Raw genomic sequence first — 19,384 nt, 5'->3', positions numbered from 1 at the left:
CAAGACTCTAGAATTTTGCTGTAAACAAGTACACCCCCGCGCAACTGATTTGAACCTTAAAACCACTCTTATTAGTCCTAGCTGTTAACGACCTTGAAGATTATCTACTGTCCATGTCAGGTCTCTATCCTTATACCCAATTGTGTTTTGCTCTCAGGAATATTGCAGAAGGGGGCAGGAAGCACTGAAGAAGATGGATCGGTGGGAAGACTTTTCCTCTGTGGATGTACATTCTTACAGGGTAAAGCTGCAGACCTGCAAAGATCAGCTGGAAGAGTTCTGTACTCAGCTGGATGAAAACAGGCATCGAATCTGTGAGATGGTCAGGCTGTATGAGTTCTTTGACAAGGTAAGACAAGGCATCTGTTGCATGGAGGAGGGTGTAAGAAGCCTGTTGGGACTCAGTCCAGAGCGTGTTTTTTTATGAAAGATGTGAAATGTAGCGTACACACCAACAAGGAGCTGGATCTATGACTTGCTAAAGCCACTTCATGCTCATGTGTCTGCAGTGAATTTTTCAAGTTGATATGTGGAAGAAGGGGTGGGTGTATATTCAAGAAAATCTCTGCATCTTTTAGGAATAAAGGTCTTCTGGTGTGTGAGCTGTAGCTTGTAGGCCCTTCTCATGGCTGCAGTGGACAGAAGTATCATGGCAGTGCTGGCTTGACATCAAGGGCTAAAAGACTGGCTGATTGTGTCCAGTCTTGGCTACCAGGCCCAGGTAGGCTGCCTGCATTTTGCTCACATGGTATCCCCGCATGCTGCTAAATCCAGCCTGTTGACACATCAGGAGTAGCACCCAGCTATTCAGCCCTAAATATAGCCCAGACTCTCTCTTGTGGAGGGTCGTGTGAGGAAACGGAACACCAGAACGGGGTGATGAGGAACCCATGACGATTGGGCTGGCCCAGACTTCTGGGGAGCAGAAGAGGAAGATGTGCGTGGTGACTGTGCTGAATGCCTTGCTTTCTCACGTGTGTGGTTTAGTGCAAATGCACCCATTCAGCAGACCTGCAGTTGAATTTGGTGTCCTTTAATTTCTAAAGCTGCCGATGAATAAACAGTAGGATTTTCATAGTGCATTTTAAAATACAGTTTTGGCAAGCAGAGAAGGCAGGGAGCCTGTGCTCCATTTATTCCACACTTGTACAAACATTGAGTATTGAAGTTCTCAAATTCCAGAAAGAATAGACGCTAAAAGTTAAGCTGTACCAGATGTAGGTGCCACTTAGTTGCTGTCTCTGAGTTGTTTTGGCAGCCAAAAGTGCTCGGGAAGGGAGGAGAAAATTCAGCTAAACATGAAAACATGGAAAAGCATCCTGTGCAGGGGAGGAAAGTGGAGACAGCAGCCCAGAGCACTGCTGTTGGGATGTGAGCATTGTGTGAGATTGGTGATGCTCTGCAGCTCTGCTTTAGCTCATTTATGCAGTTTACTGTGCAGGTGGGAGCACCCTCTTGCTGTGAGAACGTTTACTTATTCGCCACCCCCATCTCAGTGGAGAGAAAAGTGCCTTCTGTGCTGTAGGAAAACATAAGAACCTGTGCTCTGCTCACTCACTGAGCACAGATGTTCAGGGGCTGCTCTGGTCCCTGAATACCTGTTGCCATCATGGAGGATCCTGGCAAGGATCCTGGTAAAGGTGGTGGTGGTTATATTTCTTCTGATGAACTGAGGGCACACAAAGGTGCCAGGTCTTGCTTGGTCCTGTACGAACCTACCCAGCCAAAGCTGGAGATCTCTGGAGCACAGACATGAACTGTGGTACACGATGGCTGCTCTGCTCTCCATTGGGGCATGGAAACTACGTCACGGTAGTCGCTCTTGGGCTGCCATGGTAGTCAGATGTGACTCAAAAGCAATGGGTGTTCTTCCACAGCTTCAAAGCCTGAGCCATTCCTAGGGCTGCAAATGTTACACAGACCCCAACGATGGCCATTTATTTTCTTAAGACATCATGGCTCTACTCACACAGCTTCTTTTTGGTGGAGGGGTGGGGGTGTAGTCCTTGGTGGCAGCATCAATGTCTCTCTTGGCTGTGCTTTTCATGCTGCATGTCCCCAGTGAGAACTGAACAATAGTGGCACAGCATATTTGCACACTGCTTTGGTGTGGAGGAGAGGTATCTCGGTGAGGGAGGAGGATTTTGATCTCCCTTGTTTCAGCAGAACTATAAACAGTGCTGGAGTTGTAAATATAATGTGTATATTGTGAACTGCTGGCCAACCGAAACCAGGCCTGTGGAGGAGATACATCCTGCAGCTGTAGGACGAGTGCAGACATTGCCGCACAGCATGGAAGTTCTTTCAGGGATGATTATTTTGATCTTGATCTCCAGAATAATTTCTACCTTCTCAAAGCAAACTCAGTGTTGTGGTCTGTGAGATGCGGGGAAAGCGAGGATTCTACCTAAACTGACTTTACACTGCTCTGATGCTGAACTGCTTTGACCTGCAGTGATTTTGTCAGTACCTGGTTAACTTCTGTCTCTCTTCCCTAATATCTGAGGGGGTATCGACAGCAGAAGTGTAAACTAAGCAATGTCCTTGAATTTTCTTCTTGTAAAGACCCTGCAGCGTGCCAGACCCCAGGATTTGGGGAAGGAGCCTGTGGATGCGTCAGCAATGTACTCTATGGTAATGCACTGGCAAGCTCAGATCTCTCCGAACATCTCAGCATGTGCCAAGGGAGTGGAGGGCCCACCATGGGGATCACAGTATTCATCCCTCACGCGTCCTGCTGCTTCCTAGGAATGGGAGGCTTTGTTCTTCTGGCCCTTCTTCTGCATGTGGAGGACAAGTGTTTCGTAGAGTGCCGCCTGTGGCTGCTGGACAGGCCGTGGGACAGGACAGCATAACACCATATGGTCTGTCAAGATGCTGTACTGTGTCTTTCACTGCTTGGCAGTTCCTGATGGTCTGTCAGAACTCCCTGCGCTGAGGCAGGCTGAGCTGGGCCAGACCGCATGGAGCTTGCACATGGGTTGGCAGGGTTCCCACCCCAAAGCCATGACTGGTGCCAAGCTGGATGTTTCCATTTGTCCCTGCTTCCTTTGCGGCAGGAGCTCTTGATGCCTGACAGGGACTGGATGGATGGTGGCTGGGCTGAGGCAGGAGGAGCGGTGAAGGAAGCTGACTTCCCCATCTCTGACTGCGGGTGGAGGGTTGTTTTTCAGTACCACAGACCCAGTGTGGGCACGCTTGGGGACCTGCCATCTTCCTGTGGCTTCAAGCCTCGTCTGGCTGCTGTCCTTTGATTACTGAGTTCCAAGGCTGGGATGGGATCTGGCTCCACATGGTGCTTTGGGGGACAACTGGGAAGCTGAGCAAGCAAAGGTGTGTATGTAGTACCATAAGCCTGCAAGGACGATCCCCACTACCCTTCGCTCTCACTGTCTGTCCTGGCTTCTCAGTGGCACTGCCATAGGCACACCATGATTACCAGGAGGAGCTAGAGCAAGTCTCCTTCTCCCTGCTTACCTTGTCAGCCTTCACATTTTTTCCTTTCTCAAGCTTTCTTTAGGTAAAATTATTTCCCAGGTCACTTTTACATCCCAGGTCTCTGCATGCTCTTGACTTTACCATAAACAAAGTGCCCAGATGTCTGGACTAGAGGCTTGAAATGGCCCACATGAGAGCTGTGTGCCCTGTCAGGACTGCAGCTGCCCAGCTCATGGTGGCATGGCTAATGAGCCAGAGCACACAGCGTGGTCTCTGCCAGCCCAGAGATGACAACCAGTTCTGCAGAAGGTCAGTAGCGAAGGCGCATGATGCTTACTGGCAACAGTCGCTCATTTGGAAGGAAGCACTGACCCAGCCGGAAAGGGTAGAGTCCCATCTCACTAGCTCAGCACCTGCATGCCCTGCAGCCATGCGGTGACGTGGTACCCAGAGTCTTGCACCTGAATTGCTTGTATCATTACTGGAGGGCCTGAGGCAGCCCCAGGGGCTTTTTCCTGCTTGTCAGGATGTTGTGCAAGATGCCACCTCTTTTGTTGCTCAGGGAAAGTGTGGGCATTGCTGTGCCATGGCTTGGGAGCTTGTTGCAGCTTGGGCCCTTGCCTTGCATTTGCTTTCTCAGGGGAAGCCATTAAGAATCCCAGTGCTGAGGATTGTTGGGGTGAGACTGGATGAGAAATGGTAGCATTTCCCTTGGGGTTTTTTCTGGGGCTCTGCTCCATGAACCATTCTTTCAGTGGCGTTCTCTGGCAGCCCCCTTGGATCACCTCCCTCAGAGGACTGTGGCCACAGCCTGTGCTAGTTCTGGTTCCTTAGTTATCTCCAGATGTCCCTGGCTTCTGTCTGCTGCATGCAAGGAGCTGCGGCTTCCGAGCTCTGCCTGGATGGGCAGAGAGATGTCCAACCCCTCTCCGTCTGTGTTGACCTCTCTCCAGAGTGGATTACCTGCACTCACGGGTGGATCTGCCCCCACAGTGGGTTCTCCTTTGCACTCCTCCTCTGGCTCTCTTCCTCAGCCACTTTGTTCTTTGTGGCTTAGAAAACAAAGCCTTTGGCAAGTGAAGGAGGTGCCTGCCCTTCCTGGGGGAGGGCCAGCTGGCCTGCATTTGTTTATGGCAGCGCCTCCTCATCCCTCCTCATTGTCCTTGCTGCTGTAGGAATGCCAGCCTTTTTGCGCTCCATCCCGTGAACAAGTGTTGCTGTCTTTGGGGCCCAAAGAGGGGCTGGGGCCCTTCTTTCCATCCCTCCAGGCCCCGCTGGCAGGAGAACCTCTCTGCACATCTCCTGCACCTTCCCTCTGAGTCGAATCCGCCCGTCCTGACTCCAGCAGTGGACACCACAAACCCTCCTGTGAGTACCAAGCGTGCGGCGCCCCGGCTGACTTACAGTTGTATTGAGATTGTTTGGAAGCAATATAGAGAAGGCTTTTCACTCGGCTGCTTGTGCACGTCTGTATGCGTCTAGCATGAATCGGAGTGCTTTGTGCCAGTCTTTTGTGCGCTCAGACAGAGCCCTGTGGGATGTGTGCATCTTTGCGTGGTCCCTAGGAATCACAGTGTTGCGCTGTCAGTAACACAACAGTGCCTGTCCCTCTTTCTCTTTGTTAGAGGTTGTTGCATGATCATTTCAGTGGGCATAATTTAACTGCAGCCAGAAGTTGTTGCTGGAATTGCATGCCTGGATGTATGCCCAGTGCAGGTGGGACCTTTCCACCTGCCTGGACTTCTCTTAAAGGCTGTGGGCAGCACAAGATGGGTCTGCTCTCCTAGGCTGCTCCAAGGTTGCTGAGCTCCTGCCCTGTCAGTGACTGAGACCTGCTGGCATGGTGTTCCCAGCTCCAAGAGACAGATCTGGTCTTAAGATGTGACAGGAAAAATCCAGAGCATGATAAATTAGCTGACTTGTGTGAATGTCATTACCTCCCACTTCTCAGAAGATTCGGAATGGTGACCTGCTGTTATCATGTTCTCTGCTGTGCTTGCTTTCTGATAATGTACCAGTTAAAGTGTTGCAGGGAATGGTTTTAAGGGGGGAAAAAAAAAAAAAAAAAGAGTCCTCTTCAGGCAATGAATTATTGATGATTCTTTTTGCCAAGCCTTTGACGAGGAAAGAAGACTTTTTTTTCTATCTCAGGGTGTTTGGCCCAGGTTGAGGGTTAATTTTACTGAAGGGGCATTATGATTCACTGCTCTGGGAACATGCTTGGAGGAGATTTGGAGAGTAGAACTTGATACTAATGTGGAAAAAGAGGCATTTGATGTGTCCTTACTGTAGCATACTTATTATGAACAGAGATGCAGATCGCTGTGCCACCAGGCTTGTCTCTTCCTAGCAGTCCTGCACAGGTCAGAATACAGCTTTGTCCCCCAGCGTCCCTGAGCAAATGAGGTTTTTGCTGTGGTTTATAATAAAATCTCTAAGAGAGGCTCAGCACACACTGTTCTCTCTCCACCTCTGCCCAAGATTGGCTTTACTTTTCTGGGGATGGGCTGCATGAAACTCCCAGTTAACAGCTTTCCTCTGGTCACTGGTGCAAGTGCTGAAGATGAAGGAAGATCTGAGTAGCACAACAGAGGAATGTATACTGTGCCTTCCTGATGCTGTGAAACTGTTTTCAGGGAAGCCACTGTTGTCTGGCTTCATCATTGTCTGACAGCAGCTGTCTCATCTCTCTTTCTTGTTTCTCTCTCTCCTTCCTCAGTTACGCTTGTAAAGTCATGCCCCTAGACAGACATCTAGTTTGATTTGCTCTCCCATTTCAGGGGTGTCCTTTTTCATGTGCAGCCTGAAGCAGTTGGGAGAACGAGCCTCAATGCTGGAAAATCGATCCTCTGGCAGAGTTCGTGCAAGGTTAATGCGTGAAATCTCCCCCTTCTCCTTCCTGTCAGATTTTCGCTGGAGAAATCTTGCAAGGTTAATAATCCTCTAATGTTTACTTTCCCACCAAAGGAATTCATGTGTCAGAAAGTTCCTGCTTTACCTTGCAGTATGGGATAGTCCTCTTGCGCAAACAAGAAATCCTGACACCTAAATCAGATGTGCGGTAGCTTTCACACACACACACACACACATACACACACATACCCCACCCCATAGTTTCCTGCTTGCAATATAAGTGATTTGGAAACTGCTCTGTTTTATGAATTCTGCAGCAATTCACTTAATATGTCTGCTGGTGCCCAGTTTATTTTCTCCTGTTTCATCAATGACTTTATTGCCCAGTGAGCATTGCAGCAGTGCCTCCAGCTTCCGCGAGCTCTGTGGCAACCAGCTAAAAGCTGGTTAACACCAGCACTTGCTGCTCCGATAGGTTTTACAACACAGGTGTGAGACTGGTGCTAAGTTTGTCCCTCAGTACTACACAGCAGCAGTGAATTAATTAGTTTTTTTCACATGCTAAATCCAAGCACAATTTGCAGTTGAAGGTGAGGGTTTCTTGGGTTAAGATGCTTTTGAGCACCTGTCCCAGCACCTCAGGTTCTGCTTTAGTGCGGTCTGAGGTCCGTGTGATGTATTTGTGACATGTGCAGGGGGGCAAAGCCTTCATCTGTCTGAGATCCTTCTCCCTCCTACTGTGCTGGCCTCGCTGGAGGGCACAACAGGTAGAAGAGGCTGAGGAGGCCAGCCACTGCGTAGCATCTTTTAGGATGTAGGCTGCTCACTCCCTAACTGCCTTTCCTTGTCCCAGGAGTGCCATGCTGTTCTGCCACTGCTGTGTACGCAGAGGGGCAATGTTTGATGTGCTGAAAAAGCACCTGCTTTCTTCATCCTTGGTTGTCAGAGCACTTCTGTGTAAATATTCCTTGGTGTTCTTGCCTGTTCAAGAACATAAATTGACAGTGGTCTGAAAGTTTAGGGCCTCTTCTCTCTGAGTTAGGTGGAATCTGATCTCCAGCAGCATCACAACTCTGATAGCCCGTCCCTAATGGCAGGGAAACAGCATTTCCTTACAGCAGGTTTAGAGATGTCCCAGCTTGAGTTGCAGCTGAGCTGCAAGGGAAATGCATTGAGCTTGACGTGTAAGATTTGATGCCAGAGGAGAGCTTTCCTCTGCTGACCCCAGCCTTGTGCATGTGTGCAAAATGTCAAGTTTGGGTCCTTTTTTTCACTCTGATAGAGACAGGAGCTGCACAGGGTGACAGATTTTCTGAATGTTTGTGTGCTGGCATCCATCTGGATACTCAGATCGTCGTGGAGGCTGGAATTCCCTTTAGTCATGGGAGTTAAATAGATCTGTTCAAGCAATCTGGACTTGAAGCTCCCCTCAGTGTACAGATGGGGCTGAAGCTCACAATAACTCCCATCTGCATATCAAAGCCCTGGACATATGCGCAGGGTTCTCCCCAGCACCCACTGCTGCTGCACTCGATGCTGCTGCTCACCAGGCTCCTTTGGCTGCTCCATGAGGCTTTGCATTCTCCAAATACATGTTAGTGTGCTTTTAACCCAGGGAGCTATTTCCACCTTTGTCAGCTACCCTGAAGATGGGAGACCCAGCAGATGTGCTGGGTATTTGTGTTCAGTTTCAGCTCCACACCTGCCCAGGCACAAGCACCCACAGTCCGGTGCGGAGAGATCCCTGCACATCACTGAATAATTAAGCAGAGCTTTCCAGCTTGTCACAGGGGGAAGGATGTGAATTGAAGGCTACAGAGAAAGCATTCACTCCCCCCCATCCAGGCCTAAGGGCAGACTGGAGACTTTGCAGTCCCCATCTGGGCAGACCTTGTTAGAACGGAGCCAGTGCAGACCAGATGGGAAACACCTACCACAGTCCAGTCTGTCCTTACTGACCTGCGGGGTACTATTACAGCAGGTATTTGTACAGTGTAATGATGTGGCTGTCAGGACAGATGTAAAAGCAAAGTGGGCAAAAACCTCTGGAGGTGCCATCAGTCTCTGAATGGAGCAGTTTGTTGCTGTTGCACAAGTTGCAGGCTTTGGTGATTCACACACCTCGCTGTGACTTGATATTTAAACTGGCTGATAATGTGAGGCTCTCGGCGCTCTCCAAAGAGAAGAGTTCTCCCAATCTTTAAAAGAAGCTTGAAAACATGCTGCCCTTTTCCTCCTCCTCTAGGTACTGGTTGTACATCCACAAATATGCTCACTCCTTCATGTCTTTTGCTTTCTCAGCCACCAGTGAATTACACTCAGTGTGTGTAAATTCTTTCAAGTCAGTCTTTAGATGGTTTCATGGCTCTGTGGTGGCTGGTGTGGACTGTAGCCAAATGAAGGCCCAGCCACCAGATACCAGTTGTTAGGGGCGGCTGGAGAGGACAGTGGCCAAAGCAGACTTCAGCATACAGTTTGGATTTGTAACTTGTGAAGCATCAGAAGGGAGGAAGGATAGCATTCACTGAGGCAGCGAAACAGCATCTGGTAAAAAGGGGTTGTGAGCTGAATTTCATTGACAAAAAAGGCTTTGCAATGAGTGCATAAAGCTGATGAAAGACGGGCAGTGCCTCAAATGTGAAGAGGCTGGTTTGCAGCTGAGGTAAACATTGGAAGTTCTGATTTTACTGGGAGCAAACTCAGTCCCTGGTCCTCCGGACTCATAAACTTTAAATGTTGGCAACATCCCCTTGGTGGGACAAAAAAATTGAGGGAGAGAAGTCGGTGCATAATCTACCAAGGGGTGCAAAGTCATGAGGGACTGTGGAGCAAAAAGGAACAACTAAAGGAAAGCTGCACATTATTGGCTGTTTGGGAGGTTTTCTGCAGTTGCAGAGCAGTGGAAACTGTAGGAAGGGGAAATCTCAAACATTTGCTGCCCAGCTTCCTAGGGAGTAATTTTATACATACACAAACATTTAAATATATACGTTATGTATACGTACAGGTGTGTCTGTATGTAGATACATAGTGCAGCTGGCACAGCCTGCTCTGTGGAAGCTCTGAATTGCACTGAAGCAGGGATTATTGTGGCTTGTAGTGATTCATCAGTTGAACCAGCTGGTTCCTAATGGAGCTACTCTTGGTGTTGCTTGGGAGTTGCAGGAGTCTGAGAAAAGAAGGGCAAGCACGCGTCCTGCATGCCAGCTCCAGCACGATGAGCCACACTTGCCCTTTGGGTCCTTGCGCTGTCGTCAGGAGAGCAGAAATCATATGCAATCCTATTTTATCCAATTATATTCTCCTGTAATTAGACTCCCCTGAACTTGTCAAGCCTGACAGCCCAGAGGGGAAACGAAGGGATTTTTGAGCTTGTTTGTGTTCACCCAGAGTGCTGCTGCAAAAGGATTTCCAAGCACGTTTCTCTAATGAGCACCCTTTGATCATGCTTGGGCTGCGTCCTGCCAAGACCAACCCTGACCTGTTGCTTCCCTGACCCCCTGTTCTTCTTTTATGCCCAGCTGTGGGTATCCACCTGTTTGCTATTTTGTGTTTAAATCCACGGAGTTGTAATCTCCACTTCTCATCCTTTGCCCTCCTGCAGTGTTTGTACAGCATCTAGCGCTTGGTAACAGGCAGAAATGCAAATACAGGATTTAAAGTTTGTTTTCTTTAGCAGTTGGTTTTAGGCAAACTTGTGATTTTAGTGGTCTCTTCTCCCTTGGAGAGAAGAGGGGAGGCACAGTGAGCAACTCAGAAATGGGTTTGCTTATTATTTCAAGAGGGTGTATCCTTTCCTTGGTGTTTAAAGCTGAGCTTTTACCAGCTATATCCCGTGTAGGACACGGTTTTGATTAGTTTAGTTTCTGCTGCTAATGAATCCCAGGCAGGGCTTCAAATACAGTTTGGATAAATTGAATGCTACAGGGTGGGGAAGAGAGTAACAGCAAACCTCTGTGTAGAGAGGAGATTACTTCTAACTTGGTGTCTTTGCTGAAATGCTTCTGCTCTGAAATGAAATGGTTTCTTGTACTTTCAAGTGCAGCTGCCTGCTCGCAGAGCTGCAAATCTTGTTAGGAGTGAGCAGGAGCTTTGGCTCTTACAGATGTGGAAAAAGCATCGCCATGTCTAGAAGACATCACTGTTTTCTCCAAAACTCTTGTGTGCCGAGTGGTGGCTTGGTTTGGATTTTCCTTGAATTTGGGGTCAGTTGGGATGTTTTCTGTCCTTGTTTTTGCACTGAAAGAAAGGGGATCTGGCCTGTGCCCAGTTCGGGTGTTCTCTGCACACTTCACTGGTTCTCACGTGAAGCACAGCTCCTTCCCCCTCTGCCTTGCCTCCAGTTACCAGGGCTCCTCAATCTGGTATTTAGACTAGCAGCATTTGCTTGTCAATAGCCGGAGTCAAGATGATGTGCTGAAGCAGTGGCCCTGCCTCAGTCTGGCAATAGGAGATGGTAACGGACACCACGGAGCTGGTTTCAGCTGGGATATGGACCCCCTCTGTACAGATGGGAAGGTAGGGTGAGGTCTGTTTTTAGTCGATTATTAAACTTGCCAGGGGGACGTCTGCAGGTCCTGAAGTCTTGCTCTTCCCCTGCTCTTTCCTTCATGGTTGCTATCAGTCTTGGTGGGCGGGAGCCTCAGGAAAGCCCAGAGCAGATCCAAGTGTGTGATGAGTCAACCGCTTTCTACTATAGTGACTTGGTCTCTGAGTTAGCAGAGAAACAGGCTTGTCGCTGCTTGCCAGCTGACAGCCCTTGTGGCAGTGAGGTTTTAACCTGGATGCTTCTACTTTCAATATATTTTGATGAAAAATCGCTTTTTAATTGTGGTCCTTCTGAACTGTCAGCATGCAAGGCAGTCTCCAGCCACAGGTCCCTGTGAAAAGTGTGTGTGCAGCAGCCTGTGAGAAGGGACACATCAGTGTTGTGAGCTGGAATTGATTCTCAAAGCAGCCTAAAGCCGTATTGGAATTTAAGGGAAATAAGTCCAAATGAGCACCTGTAATGAGAGTAACACACCTGGGAGCGGGCATTTTCGTGCAGGACAGCAGCGCTTACTCTGGAAGTGTGTTCTGGTAAGTGCCCTGTCACTCTTTACTCTTGCGCTGTGACCAGCGTCTCAGTTCTGATGGGTTCAGCGCAAAGCCCTTGGGCTGCCAGCAGAGCAGGGCAGGTGGGAGTTGGTGCCTCCATGGCACCATGTAGAGCTGTTGGGAAGTGCCTGACTTGGTTCACAATGGTGCCTGTGATGCTCTGACCTTTTCTGGCCGCACCAGTTTTGTCTCCTCTGCTGCAAGCCACCCTCCTCTTGCTCTCCAAACTCATGGCCGAAGTTAAGGGCACTTAATGTGAGCGTAGGGGTGGTGAGAAGAGGTCTTGTTAAGTGGGGAGTTGTGCAGTTGTATTTTGCCACAAAGATGTGTGATTAGTTGTGTCTCATGAATGAACAGCAGAGTGGAGCACTGCTTGTGTACAGGAGCTGCACACAGGCTGGATCGGGATTTTTTGGATTATGCTGGTTTCTTTTTTGCTGTCCTTGGCAATGTTCCCAGCTGTTGTGCTGCTTCCCTTTCTCTGTGTTGTAGAAAGCAAGGGGGGTGGGGGTGCAGTCCTAGGATGTGGCCATAGAAGGATGGGGGACTATGTCTGCCTTGTTGCTGTGCTTCAGTCATCATACTCACTGTTGTGTTGCATCCCTGCCTGTACTGTTGCTCCCACTGGGGCTTTTCATCACCCCTATCTCAGCTTCCCTGTGCAGTCGCTTCAGACTCAGAAGGAAACTTTGTCACGCCCGTTAGTCAGGCACCTAGGTAGGTTTTTCTTATGCAGAAAGTCGGAGGGTTTGTGGTCTGCCTACTCCACCTACCTCTGACTATTCAGACACTCAGTTTCCTGTGCGATGAGAAAAATGCAGTTACAATCCTCATCTCCCTGCAAGAAGAGATGAAAGAGACAGTTTGGACAAACCCCCTTGAAATTGCCCCTTCTGGCATATGTCTGTAGATGCTCAGTTTCTGTCTCCTGTCTCGGCTACCCAGAAAGTGTCTTAAGAGATCGCTGGACCTTGAGTTTGAGAGAAATCTGGTGCATTTGTGATAGGTTTGGGTTGGGGAAGGTTTGGGTTGGGGAGATGTAATGTCCAAGTGATGACTCATGTGAGGATCTGGGACTCTTGAAACACTTTCTGTGCAGTGCTGGCAATGCACCCTGAGCCAAGGCTGAGCAGTTTCTCTCTGCCTGCGTTTGCAGATGGCACTTCAGTGGTGCCAAAGACAACCGACTCCAGGAGCTTCTGTCCTTGAGGCACTGCAAGCTTTGTCCATGGTGAAATGAGCAGGGACCAACACAGGGTGATGGGCTTGAGGGCTTCACTGTGTTCCTGTGTAGTCCCTGGCTTGTCCTTGCTTCAGGGCAGATCCTCGAGAGCCCCTGCCTCTTTCACACAGCCTGGCAGGCCCAACCTGTTGCTGACTTCTCATGCAGGTGCTGGGTAGGTCAGCCCTGTGCATGCAGGAAGCACTTTTGTCTTTACTCCTGTAATTGAGAGTTTCAGTAATGACTTGTCTGTAAAGATCAAAAGCTGAGGTACAGGCTCCTTCCTGCCTGGTTCCAAACACAGGTGGTAAGGTTCAGCTTCCCTGCATGCAGGTACCTCTTCGTACATATGAGCAGCTCTTGTAACTTTGCAGAGAAGCTGTAAGGTTGCCTGCTTCCCGAAAGCCCCGTGGCTGGAGGACAGAATCCTGGCTTGGCTGAGTGTGGTTTGTAACCTTACCGGGACACCGATGACAACAATACCCCTTCTTGCATAAGGGAGTTCCCTCCTAGGTGCTGGGGTATGCTTGGTCCCTGGAGAGGGTTGCTATTTCATGTGCTAAAAGGGACAGTTGAAGCAGAAGATGTGACCGAAGAAAGCCTTGGTGGCCACTTTGCATGTAACCAAGCAAGCTGCAGGGTGTGGAGGTCTGTGCCCATTGTGCAGGGAACAAAGCTGAGCTATTCACTGGCCTGTGACAGGCACTGGGGTTGGAAGAAAAGCCATCGAGATTTAGAGTCACTTCTGCGCAGCCCTTGGAGTCCTTGCCAAGAATAGACAGATACCATATGAAGATGAGAGGTGGCGGGACTGCCTCCCTGTGTGGTTTGCAGCCCTGATTCCTCCTTAATTTGGCTCTGGAGTTTCCTAGAAATAAAAAAGCCTTTTTTTCACTCTCTCTGCCATCTGTGTATGGAAGTGGGATCTCTAGCTTCAAGAAAGCCTTCACAGGGCGGCTGCCTTCCCAACTGGCTGCTGTAAAGGCCAGGCTTGCCTGCTGGCTGTACCTCTCCTGCATGTTGCTCTTAACACGCTCTTTCAGAGCCTCGTGTGCGTTTTGAGCTCCGTTTTTCCCATCAGTGAATGAGAGGGAGCCAGCAAGACCTCCACAGCCAGAGAGGTGAAATGTGCCCTTAGATCACACTGACAGCCAGCCTTTGCTCAGGATAGAGCTGGAAGGGGCTGGTGTTGGTTTGTGTACAGCTGGAGGGAGTAGTTCAAAAACCCACAGCAAAATAGGCCATCTGTCACCACCGTGCAGATCTGCACTGTTCTGCTGCAGTCGGGGGTTCACCTTGCCTTGGTGTGCTCTGCCTCCAGGGGATAAAAGACCCTCTGCATCACGGATAAATGCAGATACCTGCCCACTGCCTCTGTACATCCCTGCCTGTCCCCATCAGTGCGCAAGCCTAAAGCATAAAGCCTGGATTAAGAGAGAGGCAAGTCAGGGCCCGCTGCTGCGCTAGACAGGGTGATGGGAGGCAAGGAGGCTGGTGCTCTTTTGATTGTCCTGTGCAGCAGTTGCGTGGGACTGTTTGAGAAACATTTTCCCCGAGCAGCTGCTGATGTTTCTGAAGCAGCTCCTTGCTCCGCATGAGTAATGGGGCTGGCTGCACGCGCGCTGTGCAGCTGCAGCTCAAAAGAGCAATGTGGATGGCTGTGTGAGCTGCTGTGGCATCTGTCGCTGGAGTGCCTCTGCTCAGTCTGCAGGCTACCCCCTGGAATTCAGCTCTTATACAAATCTCAGTGCTCGGCTCTTGCAGCCGCTCCCATCAAGGAACTGGGCACCATGTGAATGAAGCACCTCCTGCCCTGCCTACCTCTGTTACCAACAGAGAGGAGCCTGGAATCTGATCAGTTTGACTGCCACATCCCTGATGGGGATGCAGTGTCTGCTCCACATCTACATAAAGCTTGGGTGGATTTTCTTGGTATCTAAGCTCTGTTCTGCATAAAAATAAGTACTCTAAGCTCTCTGACTGAAGGTTGGTGCAGTAAGGCTGTTCAGCAGGTGGAAAATGATCTGAGGCTGGTCACTTCATTCCTGGCACCAAGCAGGAGTGTTGCTTCTCTCCAGAAACAGCAGGTATGCAGGGACTGACAGGTCAAGTGCTAGAGGTGATCTGCCTCACTTCAAGGGCAGCCTCTGCTGTTTCCACACATCCACTGGTCTGGAGCTGTTGGTGGAAGGTGTTGGACAGGCTTGGCGTGGATGGTTTTGCTGCCTTGTGCATTTAATTTTAACAAATAACTTTGTGTTTTCACTGATGGGCAGTAAATTTCCCTGGCCAGGCCTACAGCAGCTGGTCACATTGCATTCAGTCTATAGTTAAACCTTGTCATCGTCCCTGCTTTATAGAGAAAGTACTGGCTTATGAGCTGCTTGACTAATGCAGATGTTTGCCTTTCCTCTCTTTGTTTTATCGATGATAGATGGGTCTTAGTGCACGGTATTTCGTTAGCCTCCTTCCTGCCGTGGCAGTAAGGTGCTCTTACCTTGCGTCTGTCTCATTGGATGACATTTTGTACAGCTCCCCTTGTTTGACTGATACACCAGAGCTGTTTTAGCAAGGCCAGCATATGCGCCACTGCTAGAGTCAAACCCCGTGGAGCTGCTTCCAGCATTCCCGGAGCATTAGAAACAAACTGCTGAGCTCAATATTCCACTAACCAGCACAAGCAGGAGGTGCCCTAGCAAGCAGAGCCTGGCAGGTAGGCAGTGCACCACACAGGTGTCAGCAGGCACAGAAAATGCACAAGCTGCACCTGGGCTTGCATGGCCTCAAATTTCTACTTGCTACAAAGATGGGACAGAGCACTTGGGATGATCTACAGAGCCCAGCTCTGATTGAGCTCTGGGCCTCTGAGTGCCTTTACTTTCAGGGAAACGGCGCAGGGAGCAGCAGTCCCATTCTCTACAGCTTAGTGATGCCCCCTCGACCTCATCTTGTGTGGTGGTGGTGTTGAGAATGGCTGGGCAGTGGAGGAGGGTGAGTTCCAGGTTTTATACCAAGCAGGGCCACGCTGAGGTGTGAATTCCTACAGTCTTGGTAACAGCTTCCCCTGGGCCCCTGCCCAGAGAAGACAAATGTGCCCAGCAGCGTGGATGCCCAGCATCTCAGGGACCTGGTGGGGAGGTGGAGCTGTGGCAGAGCAGCCAGCACAGCTGAAGCCCTCTGCATAAGGAGCTGTTGTTTTGCTGAATTGTTAAGCCCCATTGACAATAGCACATCCCCCCCTTTCTCTCACACTTGAGGAACTGTGGTGGCCACACACTGATCCTTTCTCTTATCTTGTGCTTTAGGCACCGAATTAGGGTTATTCTTCGAATCTTTCTGACTGGCTGTTGCATTTTGTTCTCGCTCTCTGCAGGCGTATGAGTGGGCCTTGGAAGGGATGCGACACCTTGCCTGCGTCAGCATGGAGGACTGCAGCTCCGCTGAACACTGTACAGATGTGATCAAGTGCCTGGAGAGTTACAAGGCACAGCACCCAGACATCAGCGATACCCGGTTCCAGGAGATGAAGGAGCTGGCCTGTGAGCTGAAGAGTGACAAGGGACTCAAGCAGTGGAAATTTGCATGGTCCAAATGCCAGGAGACCAAGCTGGTTTTTGAAAAGAAGCTCGAAGCAGCCTTGAGAACAAGGAGGGCTCTGCTGTCGGACCGCAAGCCAGCTGCAGGGGAGCAACCCCGGGCTAGCAGTGAGGCTGGCAGTCTGTCCCACCGGAGGCACTCTGAGGGAGCCACCTCCGGGTCCCACTGGGACAGGACATACACCTCGTCTCACTGCTACAGCAGGCCCAGCTGCTCTCCGGGTTGGACTAAGGAGAAAGCTCCCTCACCCTCCCTGAGCTGCCCTGGTGATGTCAGTGCTGGGGAAGAATTTGCCTGCCAAGCTGCTCTCAGCTCTGGTCCTCAGTCAAGCAGAGTTTCCTTTTCCAACGGAGCCTCCAAGTCTCCAAAGCTACCTGAAGAAAAGACAAACCTGGAGAGTATATTGGAAACCCTGGAGATGAAGCCATCTTGCACCTCAACTCCGGCCTCTGGGAAGCCGCCCCTCAGGAGGGTACTCCGGAAGGCCCAAAGCTTTGACCTGCCCTGTGGTGAGAGCCTGTGGTCAGGCTGCCAGAGGACACTGAGCGAGCCAGCCAGATACGGCAACACCGGTGTCTTTATTAAGGGGCTGGAGGTGAGCAGCACTGAGCTGGTGGACAGGACTTTCGCGCTGCGGCAGCAAGCCGCTCACAGCTGGGCTGCAGACTACCTGCTGGAAGGACAGAGGGGCTGCCTCTCTGCATCCGAAGCCAAGAGCTGGGGCAGGTAAGTGACTGAGACACTCGATGCTCCGATCCTCAGGGTAGTGAGTAGGCAGCTAGTAAAGGTGCATAGGGCTCTGCAGTGACAGTTGCTTTGGTGATGGGTACAGGGCAGATAGAGATGTAGCTCCAGTTTCCCCACAGATGTTGGGAGTGGTGCTGCTGGGCCCACTGTCGTGTCCCCACACAGCCTGGCACCTCCCTTTGCAGAGAGGCAGAGAAATGGGATCTGTTGCTCTTCCCCCACAGCATAGTTCCTCCGCAAGAGAGAAGAGAGCGGTTCCCAGGCAGGAGGAGTCTCTGAACATTGCTGCTGTTAGGGGATGATGTTCGCAGAACCCTGGCATTCAGGGACCTAGCAAGCCCCTGATACAGGTGGAGTGGGAGCGCAAAAGCACAGTGCATCACCGCCTCACTTTTTTTTTTTGGTGGGGGGAGCTGTACCCACACTGGTGAGGGACATGTCCAGTACCCTGTGACAGCTGGACCATGGCTAAGAGGGTGTTTGTATTTGTCCTTTGGGGATGAGAACTCTATTTGTGTGGCCAACAGCTGGCTTTTGTCCTGTTTTCCTTCTCTGCCCTTAAGGATCTTAGTTTAACTTTGTAGTACTGCAATGTGCATAGGACATGGAGAATCCAGGGATATGAGCTGTTCTTGAAAGGGAAAGAATTAGAAAGAATTCTTCAATTAGAAAAGATAAAAAAAAAAAAAATGGTGATGGCAGAGATGGGAGTGATGGGTGTCGGGGGACCACATAGCTCCTCTACTGTTTCTGCTTGATGGAATAGCTGGGGAAAGTGAATCCTCTGGAAGGGGGCTCTGATATCCCAGCATGTGTCAGGAAAGCCCATGGTAGGTGATGAACACCAGCAGGTAGGAGGCTAACCACCTTGCTTCTCAAGGGAGTAATGCTGAGGCAGTCCCACTCTTCCATCCTCTGAGCAGCCAGGAGTTGGCTTGGATGAAAGCTGAGAGGCAGGGAAGGCAGGCACAAATTTAGAGTCGTTATGTTTGGTGCTACACTGCCTCACAGTGGAAACTTCATGTACCTAAGAGCAGTCCTTTCAGAGACATGCAGAACAACCCGTGCAAGGAACTGCTGTTACTGATGAAATGATGCGAGATTTGTTTCCCATTCTCATGTTTACTGGGACAAGCCCAAGGGCAGACTCCCTCTCACAGAAGTTATGAATTCTGCTGTCTCTGTAGTTTCAAGGACACAGCCATTTGTGGGGCAGCCTCTTTTGTCCAGAGCAGGGGCTGGGTGGGCCTAGGGGTGTGTGTCCTGCTGTGGCTGGGTCAGTCCAACAGCCAACCCTGGGGCTTGTGTTTCCTGGAGAGAAAAGTCGGCAGAGTTCCTTGGATCAACTGTGAGCTTTGTCAGTGCCCTGGGTCAGAGCTATCACAGGCAGTTCTGAATCTGAGCTTGGATGGTGCAAAGAGATCATGTCATTTCCATATTGGGTCTTAGGGAGAGCTTCTCTAGGGATTCTCCAGTGCTTTGCCGGCACTCTTAGACTGCTGCAGCCTGGCTGCAGTCTGAATCCCTTCAAGACTGTGTGTTTCCTCTTGCAGCAAGCTGCGGCACATCATTGATGAGATGGTAACCACAGAGCGGGAATACGTGAGGTCACTTTGCTACATCATCGATAGCTACTTCCCTGAGATGGAGCGCCTTGACCTTCCTCAGGACCTGCGTGGGAAGCGCAGCATCATTTTTGGGAACCTGGAGAAGCTTTATGACTTCCACAGCCAATATTTCCTGCGAGAGCTTGAGAGCTGCTGCAACCACCCACTGCGGGTCAGCCACTGCTTCCTCCGACACGTAAGACATGGGCCCCTTCCCCCTGGAGTCGGGCTCCTCCAGACACATTGGCCTTGATGCCCAGCAGCGCCTGTGCGTTTGGCTGCTCACCTGCATGTTAGTGGGCTGTGGCTCTTTGGCAGTGTGAGGAATACCTTGTGCTGGGTTGGTTTGTCCCCTGCTAGTTCAAATGCTAGCTTGGACTGGAGTGGTTCTGGGCTGAGCCCAGGCAACAGCAGATGCTCTTTGCCTTTCCTATTACTCTTTGCTACCAAGAGACACTGCCAGGGAAGCAAAATATCTGCTCCTTGAATCCCCCCTGCTTCTGCAGGGGCAACCCTTACCTTGTCTTGTGTCTATGGTGTCAGTGTGGAATCAGTGAGCAGAGGGGTACAGACCTGCTGCGCTTGTTGAAAAGGCTGCTAGGGACAAGCATGGGGTGCTCGAGGCCCAGCTGCCCTGTGCATGTTTGCTGCTACCAGGTGAATGGTATCTGCTGGTGTACGTAAGGACAAAGGGTAACAGGCAGTGGAGTAAAAAGCCCTAGCTACTGTAGGAGCAGGAAGACAAGAACATTCCCTGGGTCTTAAAGAACTTGAAGCAAAATCATTCCTCATATCTTAGGAGGTGCTGGTGCAGCCTGGGAGG

At 50.3% G+C, this 19,384-nt stretch overlaps 1 protein-coding gene across 7 annotated transcripts in view; it reads left to right on the top strand.

Moving 5' to 3' along the window:
- Positions 1 to 19,384, top strand: part of PLEKHG4 (pleckstrin homology and RhoGEF domain containing G4) — a 95,443-nt gene that overhangs the window by 68,049 nt on the left and 8,010 nt on the right. For all 7 annotated transcript variants that reach the window (XR_008452061.1, XM_054078845.1, XM_054078850.1 and 4 more), the window contains exons 13-15: positions 158 to 349; positions 15,984 to 16,933; positions 18,508 to 18,757. Coding sequence is in view for 6 of the 7 variants with exons in the window: in XM_054078845.1 (XP_053934820.1) it covers positions 158 to 349; positions 15,984 to 16,933; positions 18,508 to 18,757 (1,392 nt within the window). In the remaining variant the exon portion in view is untranslated. The remainder of the gene's footprint in view (positions 1 to 157; positions 350 to 15,983; positions 16,934 to 18,507; positions 18,758 to 19,384) is intronic.

Source organism: Cuculus canorus, chromosome 13 (assembly GCF_017976375.1).
Source record: "Cuculus canorus isolate bCucCan1 chromosome 13, bCucCan1.pri, whole genome shotgun sequence".
Lineage (NCBI taxonomy): Eukaryota > Metazoa > Chordata > Aves > Cuculiformes > Cuculidae > Cuculus > Cuculus canorus.
The sequence above is the reverse complement of the archived record's forward strand: the minus strand, read 5'-3'. Positions and strand labels throughout refer to the sequence as shown.